Genomic DNA, 25,524 nt, shown 5'->3' on the forward strand with positions numbered 1-25,524 from the left:
ATAATTATTCCTTCCGTTAATTACTAATTATTAGTAATGGAGTTATCAGGTTTACATACAGTGCATACACAAATACACACCTACACACACACAACATACCAATATCTAAAAAGAATTTTTTTCTAGACTAGAGGTACCTTCAAACGTATAGGAATCCCTCAATTTGGGTACCTTGATTTGTTTTAAAGAAATACCTTTACTATGGTAGAAGGAAGGACAAGGAACATTGAAATAATTGAGTCAATTAATTCTCTCGAGTTTTTATCAGTAAAAAACGTTTCAAGACATCAATGTGCGCTTTTCGGCATTCATTCTCTCTTAAAATGTCTTATGGAAATTGGAAATCATTATGTATTGCATGGTGGATCCAATATGACAATACTTTAATATTATTCTTGTATGAAAAATATTTAGCTGTTTCCTTAATTCTCATCAACTCTGTAAACTACATAATCGTTGAAAAAACAAATAGAACCAGTTTTTCTGAAGTAGTAAAATTCATTGATCACGGTTGCAGAATGTGTTTAGTGCTAAAAGATTTGAATATTGATCTAACGAATCGAGTGATAGTATCAGTTTGACACTAGACAATAATGTGGAGATTTATCTGTCAAGTGATGACAGCTATAGTGAGATTCTCTTCGAACTGTCAGCATGGTTGAATGCGAAAGCGTTGATGTTATTTATAAGGAATTGGAATTTAAAGTGAATTTTACTACACTGGACAAACATGGTAGGCTGTGATTTCACTCACTAATTTGTAGCTTTCTGCATAATGTTATTTATATCTAGACAGAATGGAAGAGGTGACGTGTGAAGACAAGACCGGTGACGGCGGCTGCTTTCTATAGCGACGACATCCTCTCAAAGTCGGTCACCTTGGTCAGTCGAACACTGTCAGTCGATTTCGACGGTACCGGTATTCATTTTAATATTAGTGGGTGATTGTGCTGCATCGCTTGGACGTAGGCCACTTCCTCCAAACTATACCGGCCCACACTGGAGACATAGTTTAGTAAAGTGTTTGTGTACCTGTAGTTTGGATACCAAGGAGAAGACTGCTCACACACGATAAGGTAGAAGTAATATTCATTCAGAACTTCAAACTAATAGAATACGTTTCGTTCATAAACAAAGTAGTTCGTCTAGTGGCTTTCCTCACTCTTTATTTGAACTCACTCAGGGAAAACTAAATTAATATTTGTTTCTTTTACAATAGGAAGATTAAACCAATGATGGTAATTAACCAAAAGTTCCAACTTTCCTATTCCAGAAGCATGCATGCTTCTGTAGAGACAATGCACTGGGAAACCTGAGCTCAATTGCAGTTGTAATAATCAGTTTCCCAAACTTCTAATACCAGTTTAAGGCTCTTCATGGGGATGTTTGAAATTCTATGACTGAAGATAGGGTTCTTATTGAGGTGTGATGTGAGTAATCTATTTTGTCACAAATATATAAGCTAATTTTTGTATAGAATTACTATAATACGGTATTCTTTTGAATACCGGTTTCGGTCAACTTCGTTGTTGAATTGTACTTCTAGTAACTCTCTTAACGAGTAAATCTGTGAAGAAGATCTATCAAGTAACACTTGAAAAAATAAAAAATGTAAACTCCCATATTACTATTCTAACTAAAATAAAGAACTAATTCTTACATTTTAATGACAGAGTGGATCAATTACTGGCATAGGGTATGACTACATAATATTGAATGACTGATTCGTGAATTGAGTAATGAAAAGATGAAACATATTAAGCGTGGGTTGAGAGAGAAATAATGATGGTGGTTATGGGAAATGAGTATACAGTAGTTGAGTGAATGAATAAGATATGATCAAAGCATCAAAGTGAGCCGGTAAATCATTTTGAACCTGAAACCCAATAAGAGATAATCAGCGTCACAGAAACATAGACTGCATGATTAGACACGGGGTAAAACATTGGATATGCTTATAATTCTCTTCACAGTAATAATGTTAATCAACATACATATAAATTTACTTAGTGGTTTTTCTCTCAGTTATCAGTTGACATTATTTAAATGGTGACAAAAGAGCTGGAACAATCTGAGATTCTTAAATTGTTCAACTTCACAAAGCTTTTCTTTTAAAAATATGAAATGCCCTTAAATAGCTCCATCTTGGTGATTGTTTGACATTCTATTGAAATATATTCATGAAATTCATTGGATGGACTATATATTATAATTTCAACTTATGAATGGTTCAAGAACCAATCTCTACTACAGTTTCAAAGTAAGAGGCGTATTTTTATAAAAAAATAAGTTTATAGAAATAATATTTTTTATTTTTTGTTCATTTTTATAAAATAGATTTTTCATAAAAAAAGGACATAGTTATAAAATAACTATATCATCTTTGAATAATTTTGAAATTGTACTATTTTTTATCAAAATTAACAGAGAAGAATCATCATAGATGCACCCAATAGATGATATTCTGCATAATTTCTTTTGATGAGCAATGATCGATTATTTGTTTATATATAGTCTATAATAATTCCACTGTATATTTTGACATTTCAACTTTTTATGAGCTATTGAATGAATAAACTTAATAGTTAATCACATCATGCTCGAAATTATCATTTCTTTTAATAATTATGACAGATCACTGAGATTTTATGATATTTTTCCAATCGAGTTCAGCTTTTCAATTTAATTTGGTTGGAATTTATTCCAAATTTTATAACCCTGAGGCATTGATGGTTGAATATTTTTATTTGAAGGAAATAATATATTATTTAAATAATCCATGGGAGACAAGAGGGAGCCATATATGATGCTGTAGGATCTGAGTTCTCTATCTTGAAATTTTTTTCCGAAATTGATTTAATTGCAACGGGCCTCATAACCAGTTTTCGTACAATGACAGTTAACTTCTAATTACTATGAACTCACAATAATTTTATCTCCAATTAAATAAAGCCACAGTTATGTCACAATTGATTATAAGCGTATTATTTACAAACAGCATATCTCATGTCGATTATTTCTAGAGACACAAGTATCTAATATTGCGAAAACATTAATAATTTTTTAGAGTTCCAGGACAGTTCACAAATACAATAAAATATTGAAAAGAACGTTTGTAGTCTTTATTGGTAAGGCTCCTAGAGTTTTGGACATTGAAAGAGTCACTAACCCAACTAGTAATTAACTCTACTTGGATGCTACTATTTCAATATCACGCGATAATATAATCGTTATTTTGGCACGAAGTTCACGCGATGGTCAATCAAACAAGAATAAATATTATCTTATTATCTTCATACAATATTTCTAAATTCTTTCAAAGTTCTTGATACTGTACTTAGTTCATGGCTCCTGATTGTAAGAATATTACTTATTACAATAGCTTTCAGAATTTTAACAACGTTCTTGATACTTTGTATCCTACTCATAATAGTGCCTGAAGTGAGATTTTCTATTCCACATGAATATTCTATAATTCAAGACCGGTATTTTATTGTGTGACACCTAGAAAAACGAACGGTGATAAGTTCCTCGTTGGCAATTATTTTCAAACTTGAATTTCATCAAATATATCTATCCAATCCACAACAAAAGCAGTACCTAGTTACTACGTAGCTTTTCTACTCTGTTATTGAGCCGGTTTGACCAAAATGGGATTGAAGATCAAGTAGTAATTAAAAGTGATGTGTGAACTTCCAAAAACAGGATACAAATAAACTTTTTTCCAACAAACTGAATTAACTTTGAGATTGAAATAGAGGCTCATAATAAGCATCATACAATGCCCATGTAAGAGCTTTCTATTATTTTCATGTACATGTATAAACTCAGCCACATATGAAGCGTAAATATTGATTTATTAGCGTGATCATGATAAGATCTAAATCGTAATAACCTACTTTTGATCTCATAAATTTGTAACATGATATGCATCAAATGTTAAACTCTGACGAAATCTCAGTCGTTCTATCATCAGTCTACAGAAGATTCAGAAGGTATCTATATACATATAAGCGAAATGGCACTCACTCACTGACTCACTCACTCACTCACTCGCAGAACTAAAAATCTACCGGACCAAAAACGTTCAAATTTGGTAGGTATGTTCAGTTGGCCCTTTAGAGGCGCACTAAGAAATCTTTTGGCAATATTTTAACTCTAAGGGTTGTTTTTAAGGGTTTAAAGTTCGTCTTATAGCATTTATAATCTTCTTCTCCCAATCTCTTAATTATGATTGAAATTTCCATATCATATTTTACTATAGAACTATAATCTAGATAGAGTACCTCTTCGAAACAGTTGTTAACTGGCAACTAAATTAATAATTTTGTCAGGTTGGCATTAAGTTGAGTTGACTTTGTTAGGTTGGCACCAAGTTGAAGATTTAAATGCATTTATCGCGGAAAAATTGATTGGGCACTGCTACTTCAATACTGGGAATATCATATAACTAGCCGTCAGGCTCGCTTCGCTCGCCATATCCGTTTAGCCAGACGTTTAGTCTGGACCCCCGACTGGATTGTCCTAACATATGATAAAAATGCAGGCGAGCGAAGCGATCCTGCTGATCTCATTCTTGGACGATCCAGTCGGAGGTCCAGGGGGCGGAGCCCCCTGGCTAGACGGATATGGCGAGCGAAGCGAGCCTGACGGCTAGTACAGTACTATAATTTTTATATTATTACTATTGTTGAAATGTATTGTAATTTACTCCACATATTTTCTAGGAGGATGTCAACAGGCTGCAAATATGCTTCACTGATAGGCCTATATCACCACTTAAAACACAAAATTTTAACACATCCCCCCTTTATAAATGTTCCATCTTATGAATCTCAATAAACGAGATTAATAGGAAAAAATTATCATGATATTAATTATTTGTAAGGTTTTTGTAAAATAATGGGTACCGTATACCGGTAGACATGTTGGTCATGAAATTGGATTGAATTGGAATTCAACTTCAGTTTAATAAAAAGTTCCCAATGGAATTATTTGGAACCTTCTTTTAAAAAACAATAATTAATTTTTATTCATAACGCTCGATTTTTTACATCTGAGCTCTACATGTCTCTACAACTATTATCTCTAAACTCATTGCCTGCGCTATACTGAATAGATCGCGAAAGCCGGTCAAATTTTCTGGAGTGGTCAAGAGTTTTCTGATAATACTATAATGATTTTATTATTATTTAATTCTCACATGGAAAAGAAATATTAAAAAAGTTCATTTGGAAACGGGTAGGGATACTGATAGTTAAATATTTCAATAATAAGGTAACGTTTATTTTTACATAGTTTAAAATTAAAACCTCCTCATTTTTTATTAAAATTATATATATTTTGTGTACAAAAGCTCTCCCGAAAAATTTTCGTCCAGATAAAATCATTTCATCATAGAGCATTTTCATTTTATTGTTTCTTTAAATATATCCTTCACATTTTATTAATGAAGATTGAAAATTTGGGCAGACATGAAAATTGTGTGCATATAACGATATATTAACATTGTCTCAAATTGGAATACGATTTTGAGTATTCGATGAGTTTTATGAGTTTCAAGAAATAGTTTCAATTAAATAGCTTGGTACGGATAACATTAGTGCATGTGTGAAGTGTGGGTATCATCCTTTCAGCAAAAAAAACTTCCATCATTGGGTTGTAAATCAAGTCAGCAAAGAAGTAAAAAATTATTCTTAAAGTTTCCAGTTCCTGATGAGGTTTTATTGATTGACATAGGTACCTTTAATCGAGTGAATTCAAGGTTGAAAGATGATGAGCTGATAAATGGGGATCGTATGATACAGAAAAACCTTCATAACAGTTTGGAGCCGCATTTAATGAATCAATTAGCCTAAATACGGGATGTTTTCCAATAATAATTGCTGTTACTGTTTCCAATCTAAGGTAGTTCTCAACTATATGAACATGGATTTATGTGAAGCTCAACACTTACATATCTATTATTTCTGTTCATTAATTCCAGTTTGCAGTCCCAATTAGGATTAATGGAGGTAGTAAAATTAGTAACAAACTATAATAAGTAGCCTACTCGCTTGGCTGAGCAAAACTAGAATAACTTTTCAATACATCTTACTTTTATGTTTTTTTTGTAGAAAAGTAAATTTCAATACAAAGAAATTCCCGACGTTTGAGGAAATAATGAATAGGCCCATATAGTGGAAAGGAGGGTGGAATCCGTTAGAGGATTCCTTGTGTGGATAAGTTTGCTTATGCAGTGATCAGCACTGTAATAATAATAACCACAAAGCTATTGGTCCTCAATTGCTTCTGTTCTTAGAAGTTTTATCCCACTTATAAGAATTTTTCTTACTCCACAAATAGAGAATATACAGTTCATATGATGTGAGGAGTTGGACATTAGTGTATTCAAGTATGATTTGATTCATTCCGTTAAAAAACGTTTGATGTTTAGAAAAAACTTTAAACCCTTTTCAAGAACAATAGTTGCATAATATATTCACACACATAAATAATTCGCTTGGATCTTGGAACAAAATATATTATTGAAACAACCAGTCGTCCTCAAAAGTTTTAATCCCGGAAAGAATTGTTACTCTGTTATAGTAGCGTTATAGGCCCAATATTAATCATACAGTTTTTAAACCAATAAATTTTTAACTCACATTCTCTCTCGTTTATTTAAATGTTACATCCTTCTATGAAAATACTTGAGATTTTTTCCGAAATAAAAATACAAAGGGAAAATATTCAACAATCCAGATATGTCGAATATGTAGGGTAGTATATGTTCTCTCATGACTTATGATTATAGTTCCCTCCAACTACCTCTTATTTATTATTAATTGCACATTTAATCCACAATAGAGAATAATTATTTATTTCAATATGCAACTCTTTGGAGTGACTTGATCGAAAATTCAGGTTTAATGATCTGATACGAAACCTACTTAATTTAATAGCAAGTTTACAATATTTTTCACCATCAGAAGAATGCGGAATTCCCAGACAATTAATGCTACACTTGAGGTAAGATAAGAGGAATGGCCGGTATTATGAAACAATTTTCAAATCATAGACCAATTATCAGAAACAGCTACTTGATGGGGCGATCGCTAACTACAGCTTACTTTGACAAGACTTTCTAACTAGTCATTAACGCTCATCCTTTCAGCTAACAAAACTGATGGCTACTCTAACTAGGGAGTACAGTTACTAGTCAAAAATCCATTCCAAATTACAGTTATTAGATATTCGGAAATTTATAATCGGCGGACATCTATTAAATGAATTTCTTGGCAAATTGTAGTTCCATACACAGTACGGTGACTACAATAAATTTTAAAAGAATGATTGAATTGATAAATAACAATAAATTTTTAGGTCCATATTGATGTGAGAAATGTCTATTATTCTGAATTATACTATTTTCTCCATTTTTATGATTCAATTTGAAAAATAAGTTTGAGTAGCCTGATAGGATTCTACAATACGAAGCCTCAAGTAGATCAAAGCTAATATACTGGTTGCTACAAATTGAATAATAATCTGATGATTTATTCACCTTTCGTAGAGAAAACGAATTCAGCATTTGAATTTTGCCAACCTGAATTTTCAACACCGTATCTGGAAAAATTGTTTTTATTTATTAATTCTACCTTATTATGAGGTAGGCAATATCAAATGATTTCTCCAGAGACAAATTCTAGTTACAGGTCATTTTCATCTATTCACTTTTTTAGGGTGATGCCCTCTTATAAGCTTCAGGCTTGGTGATGATGATGAGAGATGAATAAAACACGTGTTCTACTTCTCGAAAGATCTTCATTCATCTCTCATCTCATCACCAAGCCTGAAGCTTATAAGAGGGCATCACCCTAAAAAAATTGACCGGTACCGGTCAATACGAATCAAATATAACATATAATTAGCGGAGTTGGCAACTCAAAGAAACCCCTATGCAACGGGTCGGGAAAAGCAGGCGCATGTCTTTTTTAACTTTGCTAAACGATAAACATGTCAGCGCGACCACGGAGCGTGTGAAACCAGCTTGAGAAATGTTGCATGCCACAATATAACTAGTGATACATTTTTGAGGATAGGTAGTTTTTTATCAATATTTTCAAGGGAAATCGTTCCGCTAGGCATATGATGAACAGAAAAGAAATCAGGTATTTAAATGTAAGATCAGCGCTAACTGATTGCAATGAAGTCTGGTTAGGGAGAGACAGTGATAGTCAGAAGAGTGAAGTGGACGCACTCCCATGACCGTCGCAACCAGATTGGCAGTGGCCAAGTGCCCAGTGGCAGTGGAATCTCGCCTCTGCTCACATGTGAATGCCAGTGTCGTCCTGAAGCAGCTCGTCCGTCCAGTTCTCGAGCAACCGGAGGCCGCGCAGCTACAAAACCTGCTTTCGACAGGGGTTTTCGATTCATTTGTGAGTAAAATTTGCCCGCGAGTAAAATTTCCACCACCAAACGTATTTACTCAAAAAGATCAACCAATCTTTCCAACAATAATAATTTCAAGGAAGAATGTAGTCATTTGTAAAATCAGATCTGATTAATCGATGGAAGGCAAAAGCTGTGTTCAAATAAAGAGCTATGCTGATTCGATAGGTAGTCTGTTCACATAATCTCGAAAAGTAATTATTTTCTATGAATCATAAAAATAAATATACAAGCAAGAAATATTTGATAGAGTTGAATAAAAATAATGAAATTATATTATTTGATGGAATTAGAAAGTGTAAATCCATATATTTTGCTATTAACTACCCTCAAGACCTCTGAGATTACTTCATGTAACTTATAAACAACAAGGAAAACAGCTACAAGTGAATTTGACTGCTTAATTCACTATATTCATTATTAGTAGAGTTTATTGTATATTATGTAGTGTTTCAGTTGATGGGTCTTTTGTTATAAATCTTCAAAATTATTTTTGTCCTAACTTCCTTTTGTTCTGTCTTTTTTTACTTCGTGATTTACTTTTTAATTTGCTACTTTGTCTTATCGTTTGTAATTATTGGGATGTGACCTAGTTTTCCGTAGTTTTATTTAGTTTGTTTAAAATAAGCTCTATTTTCCTTTTCTTTGAAGGTGTTCTCATAGGTGTGCTCACTGCCGGCGCACAAGTTGTTATTTGCCGGAAGTGTCATATTGTAATTGAGAATATTTATTCATTAACTTGTATGTAATTACTTTTATGGCAATAAATAATAATTCGGATTTCTGTACAATGCTTATAATGTATAGGTACTTTATTCGCATTTCAACAATTGCAATGTCACATATTCTCATTCTCATGGAAAATATTACAAAATATATCATCTTTACTTTCATCAATTTCTTTATTAAAATCATATACCGGTACTGTAAGCTGCATATTTACCAGTCATTTCTGCACGGATTCAAACATTGGGCATACATCTGCAAGTCTGGATTGAATTAGATAAGCCCAATAAAGTGTCTAATCTTACCTTATCTTCATTCACGTTATAAACAAATAGAGAAATTAAATTGCGCATAATTTTTAGAATGCTCTATTCAAAATAATTTAGTAGAATGATTGATTGACTAAAAAAGTCCAGTTAAGATACAATATCGATAATTAAAAAGATTTTCATAATTTACAGTAATATTTCAAAAGATTATCAAGAACATCAATCTAAATCATTATTACTAATATTACTAATTCAATTATCAAACATTAAATTATTCGGATGTGAAAGGGAAAAATAAGAGATTAGAAAACGTGACCCAGTGACCCCACAGTTGAGCCCATCACTTAAATTACGGTAGGTATATAATAATATGTATTGAATTCTTCAAATTGTTTTCTTTAGCTCTGGCTCAGTTTATAATTATTAGGTATTATATATATGGAAGCTCCGAAACCAGAATATTTATAGTGAGAGCAGTTTTCTTGAACGGGTTATTTGATGCAACACTACCCATACAATAACAACCACAACAACAAAAATAATCATTTGCTTTAGAGATTAACGTTGAATTGACATGGGAGAATGTATATGATTTGAATAATGATTTAAAGAGTAGGTCTACTATAATACCGTATAAATGTAAGTGGAATACATTCAATCTTCCCTTCTCTGATTGACAATCCTTTTGAGAAGGATCAGGAATAATCCTAAGAATAATCCCAAAAAAATAAATCCTAAGAATAATCCTAAGAAAATAAATCCTAAGAATAATCCTATATTGATTTATTATTACCGTAGGTATTTTAATTATTGAGGAACATTGGTCCAATAAATGTATAGCATGCGATGATTCTTCTTTCCATATTTTATTCTCACCAATATGATGTAACACTTTCACAGCCATCAATAACAACTCAAGAGCACGAGTATTCAAATTTCTGCTAAAACTGGAATTCATATTATTATTATTATTCCATATTACCCCGGTTGTTTTTGTTTTTTCCCTGGCCTTGAGAAGTTGTCTGTCCACTGAACTCGTAGAATATCTTGCATGTGCACAACTTGAATGATTTCCCTGTGGTTTTCCCCACAGAGATCCTCATAACTCTTCAGGTCTCACATCCGAAACATTGTTAGTTAATTGCATGGTTCACCCAAGATGGGAAGTAAATTTATAAGACAATTTAAATAAATAAGAAACCGAGCTCAGTACAGGATGTGCTATAGACTTATAGCCTACAACAGTTGAAGTTATATCATCACTAAATCATAGTAAGTGCAAGATTATTTTTATTTCATTTTTGCATATAATCCAATCATTGATCAATTCACATGCAAGCTCCACCATGACCAATTTTTCCATGAATAAATTATACTATATTCGCTGAGCGTGAACAATTTTTGTGATCAGAACATATCTATCTCCTTCTTTTAATCACCATTTTACTGAATTCGTCTTTATGCTTTCTTATAAGGTAAAAGTTCAATCTATTCCGACATTTTTCATTCTACGGTGGGAGGGGGAAGGGATCGAAGACACAACTTCGTACATGATATTCTTGTAGGACGGCTGAAAAACAATTTATGAGAGGGGGGATAATAAAATTCGAAATATTTATGGGAGGCGCATCAATGAGCTTATGGGGTGGGGTGACTTTTATTCTAAATTTCTAATACGAGATTTCCAGTATACTCCCAGAAGAGCCCTAATTAAAAATGATTGCCTCTCATCGAATTTCCTTCCAACTATCCTATACACCATGTTGTCAATATTTGAAATTTGCAGTACCTAGCAGTAGTCTTCGAGGTGGTTTACAGCATTCAACTTTGAATTTTCGTTTAGTAATAATTATTATCCATTGATCCGTTCATGAAAACTAAAAAGATTTAGTTTAGCGTACGGAAACGTCTACTGTTTTACCCAGAAAAATTTTAATTTGCAGGCATGCTCAGTTCATTGCAGTTAAGGCACCAAAATCGTCATTTTCATTATAAATTAATCAGCCAATAATAATATCAAATTGACACAATACACACCTCATAGTCGAGGACTTGGGAATATTATTTTGTGAAGATTCTATATTCAAAACTTCATCAATTTATGACCAGAATAGCAATTTTCTTCTATTTCAAGTTTTTCACAGCTCTAAATAAATTTATTGAGACTGGACCAAAAATTTTAATTTCATTAACTATTTGCCATTGACGACTTTAACTTGGGAGAATGTAGGTACAAATTTCTACAAATGTAGGTAGTACTTAAAGAGTAAAGTGTGTTGGGATTCCCCAGATCAGGTCAATCTTCTTCCGCTTTTTTAAACATTTTCTAAACTCTTCAACAACGACTGGTAGATTTTAGAATTTGATACATAATGAGTTCAGCTGAAGACTTTTGAGTGTGTTGAAAATAGAAAATTTACTGAAATGTCATCTTAATAGATATTACTTTCTAATATTGTTTTAAGTAAATATCAGTGAGTTGTTTTAGTAGAGAGCAAAGGAGACAATAAATATTTGAAATGTTGTATAACTAGTTTCTGTCGAAATTTCTCCAACAGAACAGTGATGGTATTCATGATATACAAATAACGGCAACTTGCAGAAAAATGAAGTAGTGGTACATAATAATTTGAATCAATCGACAAGGTGTATCTTGTAAGTAGTAAGTCATACCATATAGAGAAACAATAGGTAACGTAAGTAGATATCCCATGGTATAGGGCGTTTATGTGGCAACTTTTACTGTTATCTCAAGTCGATTACTATCGATTATTATAAATTTTTACTGTTTTGTTTGGGTGAGAGTGTATGAACGGCACAATATGATAGACTACCAGCGTCACTCACCTTTTTGGGAAAGAAATCGGCTTGAGATAACAGTAAAAGTTGCGACATAAACGCCCTATACCATGGGATATCTACTTACGCTATTGTTTCTCTATGGTCATACTTACCGATGTGCGATATCTATATAATATAGTCATTAAACATTAGGCTACCTACAAGCTACAATATAATAAGCCAGTGTACAACATAATACAGCGTAGGTACCGTATATTAGTTGTTTCTCTCTAAATATTAGCCTTACAGTATGATATTTTATGTTCTTGTAAAATTAATCTTCAAACCATCAAAAAGACTATTGAATGAACATACTTTTCAAAATAAAGAATGTTCTCAGATCGATTTTATTTGCAATTTTTCATTACTAAGACCAATTGACGTAAAACTCAATGGAACTTTCTGTTATGAATTAATTTATATTGAAGAACTCTAATAAACACGTACCGTAGCCTATCTTCTCATCATTCTCTATCTAACCAATAAAAAATGAAATGAAAAACATTTAGAAGTAGATTATCCTATAACACAAGATAAGAGAGTGAGTGAATAGGGGGATTTAATTGGCTTTTAACAAAATACTAGTTTGCAACGAGGATATTATAAAAAAGCTGGGAACAAATTAATGACGATGTAGCTCCAATTCAGGGACAACTTTTTATATTGATTTCTTCTGGATTAATTAGTAGGATATATTCCAAGGTTGACCCACGTATAGTTAATTGTTTCGGAAGAGCTACAGCAGCCCACTAAAATATGCCTAATTATTAAATATTTTGTAAATAATGTCATATCTGAACTAAGTGATACTTCTCTCTTTACAAAGGGAAATTTGCATGCTTAATATACAGTATTTCTACCATTTGCAATTATTTGAAACATCTCATTATTATTTTATAAATGTTATAAGAAATGATTCATATTATAACAAATATCATTCGTCTTGATCAGCTATATCTAGCCTAAATGAAATAAATAGACTCAGTAGGCCTATTGTAGGCTACCTAGCTATGTAAGTGTAAAATATAATTCATCTTCTTAAAGAGCCAACATGATAATCAACCACAATAATCATTATTATTATCCAAAGTAAATCACTCATAAAATCAATCATCTCAGTAATGTCGAATTCTATAAATAGTACGTTGATCTCTGAAAAACAACTAATGAGATGTATGGAAAACCATAAAAGTTGAAGCAATATGTAGTAAAAACCTCTTACTGATAGTTGACGACGACGAATATAACATTCCATTATTGCATTATTTTATGACAACCATATCTAATGAAGCAATATCATAGTAGTGTTCTCTCTCCATACACTATGTCATTGTGTATATTCAAAGTATGATATTTTTTATTATTCATGGATTAAATCATTTCCCCACAACAAGGGATTGTTATATGCTTGGGCTATATTCGAACCTATAAAGTTGATACATTTGGTAGATAGCCTACCGTAATGCAGCCTATTTATTACGAATCACAGATGCAGAATTATCTATTTTTATGAATTCACGCAGTGAGCTTTCACTTCTATCCCAAACCAGTTGTTCTTCGAACAACCTAGAAGGATTATAATTATATATACAAACTAATAGGTAATCACAGATGTCTATTGTAAGTAATTTAAGGTGGTTAGGGTTGGCTAGAAGTTGAGGAGGCCAACTATTGTAAAATTGGTTTATGTAAAATACATCGTAAAGATACATTTCAGCCCTATAACCATCAGCTATAAAATACAGAAACAAACAATTCACGAAAAAATACAAATCAAAGACCTAATTATTTAGCCGTAATTTTCATATCATTATAATAGGCTACTCGTGAATTATCCTATAGTGAGGTCCACGCTATAAGGGCAGTGTTTGATTGGCAATGGTATTGCTATATCCTTGTCTATCATTCAACAAAGCTTATAGCGCTATCTCTTTCTCGCTTTGCTCTGTTGCCAGATCGTCTTTTAACAATGTAGAACTAATAATTAGCCTAATTAAGAAAATATTTCATCTTAAATATGAAAATTCATTATGAAAATATAAAAAAATATAATTTCTCATTATTATTTAACGAAAATCCTAAATAAATGCTGCAAATCACCCCGAAGACTTCTGCTACTGCAGACATTGACAACAGGGTTAACAGCTTAATGGAAATCCGATGAGAACTACTATCCAAAAATTAGTTGCCAGCCCGGGAATCGAACCCGGTACCTCCCAATTGCTAGTCAGGAATGCTTACCCTTACACCAAACTGACAATCTCTGAATAGCAGCGCCCATTTTATACGAAGCCATAGCGGCCAACCAGTTTACAGATGGAATTAAAATAGAGAATGCATTTATTCAAATGCTAAGTCTTCGGGGTGATTTGCAGCATTTATTTGGGATTTTCGTTGAATAATAATTATATATTAATTAGCATTTGAATAAATGCATTCTCTATTTTATTCCATCTATAATTACTCACTTAATAAAATATAATTTATTAATTCAAATGAGAATGAATAGTTAATTTTACATCAATAAACCTGTATCAACTACTGTCTATAGAAGGCATTGACAAGACAGAGGATCGGCACGTTGTTCTCGTATCTTTCTCCATATTGCCATTATAACGTGGACCTCACTATAGTGTTTGTCCCTTACTAAGAAAGTGAATATTGAGATGAGACCTTTAACATTGGAAATGCAAAGATTGGGTACTAAAAAAAATTGGATAATTTATCAAAACATGACTCTTGTTTTCTCTAAAACTGAATAGGTCTGCAGAGCCTAGTAGTAAATCGTAGGCTATTCCTGAAGAAGATTGGAGCTCTGTCATTCTCCTCATCCTCTTACACTGATTGTATAGAAAATACTTTTACAAAACCAATTACTGCCTATGTACCCTTATCATAGGTAAAACTTGTGTGCAGCAATTATAGGTTATAGAGCAAAAATGTTTTGTTCAATAATTACTTTGCTATTTTTTTTTAATTTCTTGAGATTGAATAATAAATGAGTTTTCAATTTCTAGGTTCACAGAATATGAGTGAAAAATCGGAGCTGAATGGCGCTGTTGAAAATGGTAGAAATGAGAGTAAAATTGCAACTTTACCAAAGCAAATTGCGGAAGGAGAGCCATTACTTGAAGAGACCAGAAAAGAAAAAGCAAGACTTCGTCTAAAGCAAGTGAGTGATTATAATTTCCATTTCTAAACCAACTCCTTCTTGATATGTATAATTATTTATTCTACTTATATTCAATTTCCTCCCCGGTATTTTACCTCGCATCGAATAATTTATTATAGCTCATTTATTGGAACAACATGAGAAGATATGCCTTCTTCAACTGTTTCAATAGAAAATGTTTATTAACCCATGTATAAAACAAACTAATTACCTATTATAAACTTCCATTTTATATTTATGTATATATTTTGTTTGTATCATCGTACCAGAGTACTAGGGACTTATAATTTCAAGAAGATTCACTCTTTATGAAGAAACAGATTTAGATCGTACTACCTACGTATCTGCGCTACTATATAATTAAATTGTTCCTCGCACAGAAACGGTAAGACCCCTCATGAGAGCTCTTCAAGTGAATCATGTCAAGTGAACTGAGAATCTAAAGATTTTTATAACTCAAACTGCAATATTTTATTGAAACTACTTTAATGTATTCCAGGCATTAGCAATTGGAGGTCCATTCATAATAACACTAGGCGTGGGAATGACTTCAGGATTTTCGGCCGTTCTCCTACCTCAACTCATGAGCAATGAAACAACTATACAAATCACTCAAGACCAATCTTCTTGGATAGGTGATTATCGTTTGATAAGATTTGCTACTTCTCTTCTAATTTTACAACTTTGTATCAAGTTTGTTTGGCGGTTTTATAATAAAATTGAGATCCATGATTTTTTGTGGAATAAGATATGATACAATAAATTTATCATACCGTTAATATAGGTAGCTTAGATCAAAGAAAATGGAAACATTAATTTGCTATGGAATAATTATTATCATTATACAGTATTTTTTGTGAACAATGTTGTGCCATACACCCGTTCTTAAATTCAGCATTCAATATTCTTGTACTTCATTGGTAGCCTTCAGAAATTCTAATTTTATTTCTGTTGGCATACATGTAAGTTGATCAAACATTTGTTCTGTTAGTGTTCCTGAGTATCTCCAGATATTCTTTTGAGAAGAGGTTCATATCATTTACAATTTTATTTTCAACGCAATGTTAACATATCGGCTGAAGTACAGCGATGAAAATTTTCCAAGACACATAGAATATGAAGGAGATTGAAATTAACTCATCATTACGAGTATTATATTGCAGGTTTCATTACGGCTCCCAAGCAGTAATCAACACCACAAGAAATAAGCCAATTTTCTAAAAGGGTTAGAAAGGGGGTTCGGAAGAGTTCTGTTTCAGTTGAAGACTCTTCATTTCCTACAGCAATAGTCTGTTATAAAAATTGAGGTCTCAATATTCTTGTATCTCTGAAAATAATGCCAACAGTTTTTGATATTGGGGAAACATCCCCTGCATTTTGTTTCATTTTGTTTAAATGCGGTGCGGTACTTGAATGTTGAACTATATATATGGAAGTTGACCTACTGAATGATAGATCTCAATTTCCAAGTTCTAGATTGAGAGACTTAATTCAACCGAGATTGTCAGCAGAATCTAAATTATTTTAAATTTGAAAGTGGAAGTCTTGGCAATAAACGATAAATAGTCAATCAATATTTTCGTTGGTACCTTACAGGATCGGAGATTAAAAGATATGTTCATTCCCTTGTTATATGTAATTGATCATGATAAATAGATACTGTTCGTAATATTTAGGAGAAGAGAACGTTTTGGGCTAGTGGCTAGCGTCTGCGTATTTTCTTCTCAATGTTATAATGTTTTTGATCTAATAAATTATTATGAATAGGATGAATATGTCAGTTCAATCAATTTAATTTTAAAATGCTCAAATTCTGGTAACTCAAAAACTTGAAACTTGAATTACCGTAACTATATCGACGATTTGATAGTTGGAATATATTATTTCCATTGGAGAAATAATTGGAATTTTGAATACCGATAGCTTTTTCATTTGAAATCATATTATAGTAAAAGGTCGATTTAATATAATGTGTGTTTGACTCTCTGTTTCAGCTAGCCTAGCAGTTCCCCCAATGGCGGTCGGCTGTATATTGAGTGGCTACTTGATGGAGGAATTTGGACGCAGACTGATACAAATGTTTACCAGTATGCTATTCGTGATTGCCTGGGTGATTGTGTCGGTGTCAACGAGTGTTGAAGTCCTGTACGTTGGCCGAATAGTGTCCGGCCTAAGTGCAGGCCTGCTCAGTCCCCTTTGCCTAGTTTACATAGCTGAAGTATCAGACCCAGTCATCAGAGGCACATTCCTAGCTTCCATTCCGTTGGCTATATCCACCGGCGTGTTGGTTTCACACAGTCTGGGTACATTCCTCAACTGGAAGCTATCAGCAGCGATTTGCGCTGTTTTCCCTCTGGTCAGCTATATATTCTACTATTTCGCCCCAGAGTCTCCTCTATGGTTAGCCAACAAGGGTTACACGAAAAAGGCCGAAGAAACTTTTAGATACCTGAGAGGATACTCCAAGTCCTCATCTGATGAACTCCATATTCTCCTAAATAGAACCACCAAGGCCAAAGATAAATCTTCTGAAATCAATAAAGAAACAGTGAAACGAATCTTGAGTCCCACATTCTTGAAACCACTGATCACTATGTTGGTATTATTTTTCATTCAACAGTTCAGTGGAATCAATGCAGTCATTTATTACTCAGTCGATATATTAAAAAGCACAACATCCAATGTCAACGAGTATCTTGCCACTATCATTGTTGACATTCTCAGAGTTATAATGTCCGTCACCATGTGTTTTGTGATGAAAAAATACAATCGGAGGAGTCTTGCCTTGTTCTCTACAATAGCCACAGGGATATCACTCCTACTCTTTTCACTTGCCTTCAGATTTCTGCCTCAAAATTATTCATGGGTGAATTTTGTCATAATTTCTCTCTATATATGTTGCGTCTACTCAGGATTAGTTCAGATACCCTGGATTTTGACAGGAGAGGTGAGATAATATGTTTGAATTGGACAAATTAAAAATAATCGACAAAATTGGAATACAGTAGAATAGGCCTACCTATAAACTATCAACCATAATGTAAATTATGGATGGAGACATTAATACTCAGAGTGTCCAACGAAAAGGTGTAACGCTGAACGCTATGGTCATTTTTTGTTGTAAATTTCATGTAGAATCTATGATCTTCAGCTGTTACACCTTCCGTGGGACACCCTGTCTGAGCTGGGATGTAGTCCCAGTAAAAGAGGGTCTAAAAACCCCCTTCAGTAAATTCAACTACATACTGTATAAATTATTATTGAACTCGCAAGTTAAACTTGCCAAACTTTAAATTCGTTTGCCTGAAGTCAAGATTATCTTATAAAAGTGACGTACCGGTACTACCGTACTTATCACAGTAGTGGAAGATGAATAAAAAACTTATCAGAAATACAATCCTCAGTTAATATCATATAGGTAATGTATCAATTCAGTTTTTAGTGGCAACTTGAGTCGTTCCTCGATCCAATTATTTGTTGAACTCATTTCCATCAGAATCAATCACATATTTAAAATACCTTAATTATTATAGTTCTGACTAAAACATGCTCCATTTAATTTTATTGTTTTATTATTTTTTCTAGATATTCCCTACTACTATGAGAGAGATTGGCAGCGGAGGCTGTACCTGTTTTGCATTCTTGATGTTCTTCACAGTTGTGAAAACCGGTCCAGTAATGTTTTCGGAAATAGGAACCGGTAACGGGTTCCTTGTCTATGCTGTGATAGCCCTAGCAGGCTCGGTGTTCATCTATTTTTTCCTACCGGAAACCAAAAACATGACACTGCAAAAGATAGGAGATGGATACAAAGATGATAATGACAATAAAACAGTTACAAAAGTTTAATTTATATGCGAAAATTTCTAAAGAGGCTGTGTTAATTTAGTTGACAAATTATAATAATTTAAGAGCTGAAGAAAATTAAAGAAGTCTTTTATTCAGGCTGTTATTCAAAACACTTGATACATTATAGAAAATCAATCAATATAAAGTTTCATGCTTGTGTACTTTTTAATTTTTTGTTGAGCGTATTAAATAAAATGTTATAATTATGTAAAGTTAGTATAAATGTACCTTTATAGTAGCAAAATATGTGCGGTGAGTAGGCCGAGAGTGGGAGTATACCTAGGAGTACTGTACTACAAGCACATATTTTATAGACAGGTAGGCCTATTATTCTCAAGTCTAACAATGTCCACTTTCTTGCTTAGGGCTGCAAGCTTGCTTGAATTTTGTAAATGTGTATTTACATAAAAATTGAAAATCAGAATTATAATTATAATTAAACTTGCAAATGGCTAAACAAAAGTTGAAACATTTTATGAAAACCGAAAAATAAATATTAAAATGGAAAGTTTTATTTTTAAAGTAGGACTATATGAGTCATAGGGAATCTTTTGATAAAAAAATGTCATCCTCATTAAATTGAAACCAAAGCCTATGTTTTCATGAAGGATGCTTTAACCGTGCTACACCGTACTTCACTTTTTAAATTTATTAGTGATGTTATCTATCACTAGGTAGTACTTCAGAATGAATATTTCTATTCTAAAACTTTATCAAGTTGAGTAGGCTAAGTTGATGAAAGTAAGCCAAATCTCATGTGTCAAATCAAATCAAAATCAAAATCCATTTATTGCCAAAGACAAATTACGATATTTGTATAGGCCACGACATGAAAAAATTATATATATATATATATATATATATAATATATATATATATATATATATATATATATATATATACCACATAAAAACAACAAGAAATCATCACATCAATGTCTTAAAAAATTTTCATACCATATTGAAGCCAAAATATTCATCATTAGGTAGTATAAAAACAGTTTCTTATTAGAATAAAAAATTATCGTACTTAGAATTACACTTCGATGTATTTATTTATATATGTGTGAGATTTCTTGAAATTTTTCATGTTTAAGATAATAAGGGAAAGGAAATGTTCAATACTATAGTCCATACAAAATTAGTTCCGACTTGGAGGGATATGCGCGGAGCAGAGAAAAGTAGGGATACAACGGCGGCAATGTTTCCATGCTAAAGTGGCCAGCGTTCTGTGATCTCTATAAAGTGAGTGTAATATATCTTATAAGTGAGTGTTCAACTGCACCTGATACGCTTATGTAGTTTCCTCTCTGAAAGCACTGTGTCGACTGAATGTAGTCGACAAATTGGCAAATGCACTTCTTTCTATGACTATGCATCACTGTAATTGGCTATCTCCCTCCATTTCTCTGCTCTCCATATTCTTTCAAGTCGGAACTAATTTTATATGGACTATACCTGCATATAAAATGAAACACCTGAATAAGCTGGAACTGTAGGGTGGACATATATGATCAAATTTTGATTGGCTATCTCGTTCACATGATACAAAGACGTCATAGTTTTGCCAGATTTAAAGTGTAGTTCCATAAATAAAGACTTTGAAAGGATATTATGTAGGTTGGAATTACCACTATTACAGATATTACAATGTTTCATGATATATTATTTGTCTCCAAAATCAAGGACAATTAATGCTGATTGTTGAAAATGTTGATTGCTTTATAGGAATATTGAAAAATGCAAAAGGTGACTCTGAACAAAGAAATTGAAGCAAACGATGATTCTTAAAGAATCACCATACTGTGTGAATCAAGTAAGTTCATTGTATTATCATATTTCCGGTTATGTTATTTCAAGAATTTATTGTGGAGATTGGAAAAACTGTGAAGAATGTTAGAATGTTCAAACTGTGAACAGTATAAGAGTAGGCTATAAAAAACTAAGAATATTCAAGTCTCTATTCTTCTGCAACAACATACAATCTATTTCTTTTGCGAATCGGAATATGTATTTTTGAAATATTTTTTTTTTAAAGACTAAGGACTCCTTTATGGAGTATAAGACAAGTCAGGTCAATAATTTTACATAATCAACACTAAGTTTACTTCATTGAACACTAAGTAGGGTAAACCAGCCCACGTTGGGACAATCCCATGTTGGGACACTTCAAGATGTGGGAAATTAGTGAGTATTAGGTTGGCAACAACTGTGATGTTTTATCAGCTGTTTGTAGCCTTAATTACAGGCATAATAATTTCAGATGCAGCACAAGCCGTTATTAAGAAAAAATCAAAAATATGTTTTTGTAACTTCAAAGTTTTTTTTTGAGAAGAGGAATTCTAATTTTTATTTAAACATTTACCATTTAAGGTACCATTTATGACTCACCACTAATATGCATTCTGTATTATTTTATGGATATTTTGACATATAGAACATTAATGTACTCTTATTTTTAATCCAGTTATTCTGTCTAAAACAAAGCCATGACCATCTGCCCACCTGGGACAGCCCACATTGGGACACTGCAATCATGATATATGCTCATATTATAACAATAATTAGGATTGCTTCTGAATCTTATTTTACTCAATGTAGGCTACATATCAATGGAATAAATTATAAATATGATATATTATTATAGCCTGTAATGTAGCTTCAGAGCTAGCCATTTCAAACACACTTTGTGCAAATGACTTTTGGTCATAGTTTTTACTAAAAAAATTTCAAAAAATGTATTATACTATCAATAATTATAATAAGATGTTATAAATTAACAGAAATAATGAATTGTTTATTATTAATTCAATATCCCAATCTGGGCAAGATATGTCCCATCGTGGGCCGATCTTAAGCCCACGTTGGGACACTCCCCAAAAAATTGTTTTTGCAATAAAAAATCAATTGATAATAATCAATGCAGTTGCCATCCTCAAGGATGAAAGTGTAAGCAAATACAATAAATATAAAATTAAAAAATGTAGATTTTTCTATTTTTGTCCAAGTTATAGCTGTTTGAATTTTGGTTTCCCAACGTGGGCTGGTTTACCCTACATGTAAATCAAACCTATAGTCTTGGTTTGAAAGGAACTTTTGTACACTATTTCATTTGTACATGTTTAAAAAAAAATATTATGATTATCTGAACACATATCATTATAAAGGGTATATAATAATTAGGACTAAGTTTATTATTAGGAACTCCTTTTGTATGTATATTATGAATAATTATGCATATGTTTTGTAAATAAACTCCTCTTGTTGCAATCCATTGGCAATCAGATAAATTATCATTATTACTATAAAATATAGGCTACTCTGTCAACTAAATATTTTTCAAAGATCTTTATAACGTCATCAAATTTCCTTTTAATATTATATCTGGTTATTTTTCAATTAACCTTCGTCAAATTCTACTAATGATACATGCTTTTGCACCGCCTTGATGAGCTGAGAAAAATTAGGTGTAATACGAGATGATCCGGTCATTGTGTCAAACGTTATCACTGTTAGAAATTTTGATTCCTGATGTGTCCTTATAAAATAAGCGCCTCCCTACAAGGAATTCCTGAAATTAAATGCATCTTATGGTTCTGATAGAGCATATCCTTATTTTAAAACCTTATTTTATGTACCTTAGCGGTTATTTGAAGAAACAATTATTTGTACATGATGAAGAAACACAATTAAACTTTTCAGGACATGGCACTACTAGAAAATTTAAACTTTAATAAAATAAAACTAGCTCCTACATTAACTAATGTTATAAACTTATAAACCTGCCCAAAAAGGGCGAAACATAATGACTACATCTTTACTCTCGTAGTGCTCCTAGCAAAGTGTCCTCCGAAACGTAATCTGGTCTCTCGACTGGGGAATCCCCACTACTGTATTTAGAAACAGGTCTCCTATTGGGCGAAGGAAATCAATTTGACCAATCGTTGCGTGGCTTCTAGAGCCTTTGGACCAAATAGTAACTGCAAAATCGGTAGTTTGTTATAATTTCATTGCTTGCTGTTTTCCAACTTATCGCACTCTATGTTGCGACAGGAAGGCTAAGTTTTAGAGATAATTCCATAATCTACATTCCTCGACGACTTGGAGCCACAATTTTAAATATCTATCATGGGAAACTCGAAGTCATGGCCGTTCATAATAGAGAGAGAGAGAAAATAATTTATTTCGCTAACTCACAATAATGGATCTAGTCTATTGCGTATTAAATTTACTATTATAACTTGGGAAAAGGCCTGAATTAAAAAGAGTGCTCGGCACAAGAATTTGTAACAGTTAACTATTAATAGTACGGTAATATTGAACAATGAATATTTTCCCCTATTTTGTCCACTTTATATCTCCACTATTATTAATCCTATCAAAAAAGTGCAAGAGACCTTTTTTGTAGAGACTTCTACGTAGTTTAATTTTACTGATGACAACCTTTTTCCTGGAGGCCGTAGTTTTTGAGTTATTTACGAAAAACCGAAAAATGCACTTTTAGAGCCCTTAGCACCACCACCACCGGTCAATAATTTTAGTATGTTGTTTAAGAAGCATTCCCCTACTACTGTACCAATTTTGACTTATACATGAATTATTTCCCTATTTGGCATTTTTTTGTCTTTGTTTCCTGGACTATTGGCATATTTACGTGGACCGCTTCGCGTACTAACCTTAGACCAGTAGAATAGACACGCCCCATTGTATATTCATACTGAAAGTCGATGAAGCCAACATCTACTACTAGATCGCCCATCGTGACGTCATCATCGTATAGAAAACTTTTCTGTAAGAGTTTGTGACTGCAGTAGTTTTAGTATTGTCAACTTTTCACAAGCATGGGAATAACTTTGGGCCAGATTCAAGAGAAGCGTATTATTCATTTATTTTTATTTATTTAACAAGGACAAATATAAACTGTCATGAAATGATTGGGAATAAAAAAACAGGCTCATAGTCCAATCTCATATTTTTCACAATAAAAGTAGGTAAATAATATAAATTATGATGATTCAATAACACAGGATTATTAAATTATGTAATGATAGCAATATACTAGGTATTCTGATAACATTATTTTCAAATCAGTGTGGGAGTTTCAGAAATGATGCAAAGAAATCTATGAAGAAACATTATATCAATGTATTATAATTATGACCATGTGATAAGCAAACAGTAAAATATGCTAAATAATAATTATTTTATAATTATAAATTATATAAACAATTATACACATAAAATTATTTTATAATTGTAAATTGAACGATTATTAAATTTATTTGAAATGGGAAGATTTCAAAAATTAATTACAATTCAGCTGATAGCAATATCATATTTTTCAAAATAAAAGTAGGTACCTAAAATAAATTATGTCATCTCATGATGATAACACAGAATTATTAATCATTATTGTAAAGCTGTGTTTACACAAAATTAACTAAATGTTTATTTTTTCGTACTTATAGATTCTATTAGATTATAGTATTATACTATCAGATTCTATTAGTATTATATGCTGCTACTTACACTAAATTTATATTAATACCATAAAAAATTTATAATATACTGTATACAAATATTATGATAAATATACTATATTCATTATATTATGCTGATGCTTAACACCAAATTTATATCCATAAATTACATCATACATAGAATGTGTGATAGAATGAATGATAGTCTTTGTAGGGAAACATTCACAATTTCTGCATCAGATATTATTTATTCTTTTTTGAATAAGGATTAATTTGTTCTTCAACTATGTTTTTTTTTTAGATGCTATAAAGTAGGCCGAAATTTTCAATAAACATAGAAACTATCACAGTACGGTATAACTTACTAGGAATATAACCAAATTTGTTGTTTTATTTTTGGTCAAATAAACTGATCAATATAGAAAGAAGTATTGGAAATGTATGTAAAACAAAAAGATTTCTTCAAATTAATTAACAGAATAAAAATTTTTGACTTACCTGTGAAATGGTATTTCATTTCCTTTAACATGCCCATTCTTGCATCCAAATGCAACACAATACATCACCATTTTTCGGTCATATTTTTATTAATTCTACGCATTTCACTACAAATACATCACAATATTTAAGAGAAAAGGTTGTGATCTAATACTAATAGCCCTAATACTCATTCAAATCCGTTTTTAAACTTCAAAAATGAAAAATCGTACTCAAGAGCTGCAACAGCCTGCTTGAATGTATGAGTACGAGAGAGA

At 32.2% G+C, this 25,524-nt stretch overlaps 1 protein-coding gene across 5 annotated transcripts; it reads left to right on the forward strand.

Moving 5' to 3' along the window:
• The first annotated feature begins 877 nt into the window (after window positions 1-877).
• LOC120355053 (facilitated trehalose transporter Tret1-like) lies at window positions 878-19,558 on the forward strand. 5 transcript variants are annotated; one of them, XM_039443344.1, is made up of 5 exons: window positions 878-1,076; window positions 15,287-15,441; window positions 15,941-16,076; window positions 17,436-18,388; window positions 19,027-19,558. In XM_039443344.1, the coding sequence occupies exons 2-5, from the start codon at window positions 15,298-15,300 to the stop codon at window positions 19,288-19,290; spliced, it is 1,497 nt and encodes a 498-aa protein (XP_039299278.1). In that variant the 5' UTR covers window positions 878-1,076; window positions 15,287-15,297; the 3' UTR covers window positions 19,291-19,558. The 5 variants fall into 5 exon arrangements, with proteins under 5 accessions (XP_039299278.1, XP_039299274.1, XP_039299268.1 ...); XM_039443340.1 differs by lacking the exon at window positions 878-1,076 and adding an exon at window positions 8,217-8,420; XM_039443334.1 differs by lacking the exon at window positions 878-1,076 and adding an exon at window positions 8,451-8,601.
• The last annotated feature ends 5,966 nt before the right edge of the window (window positions 19,559-25,524 follow it).

Source organism: Nilaparvata lugens, chromosome 1, assembly GCF_014356525.2.
Source record: "Nilaparvata lugens isolate BPH chromosome 1, ASM1435652v1, whole genome shotgun sequence".
Lineage (NCBI taxonomy): Eukaryota > Metazoa > Arthropoda > Insecta > Hemiptera > Delphacidae > Nilaparvata > Nilaparvata lugens.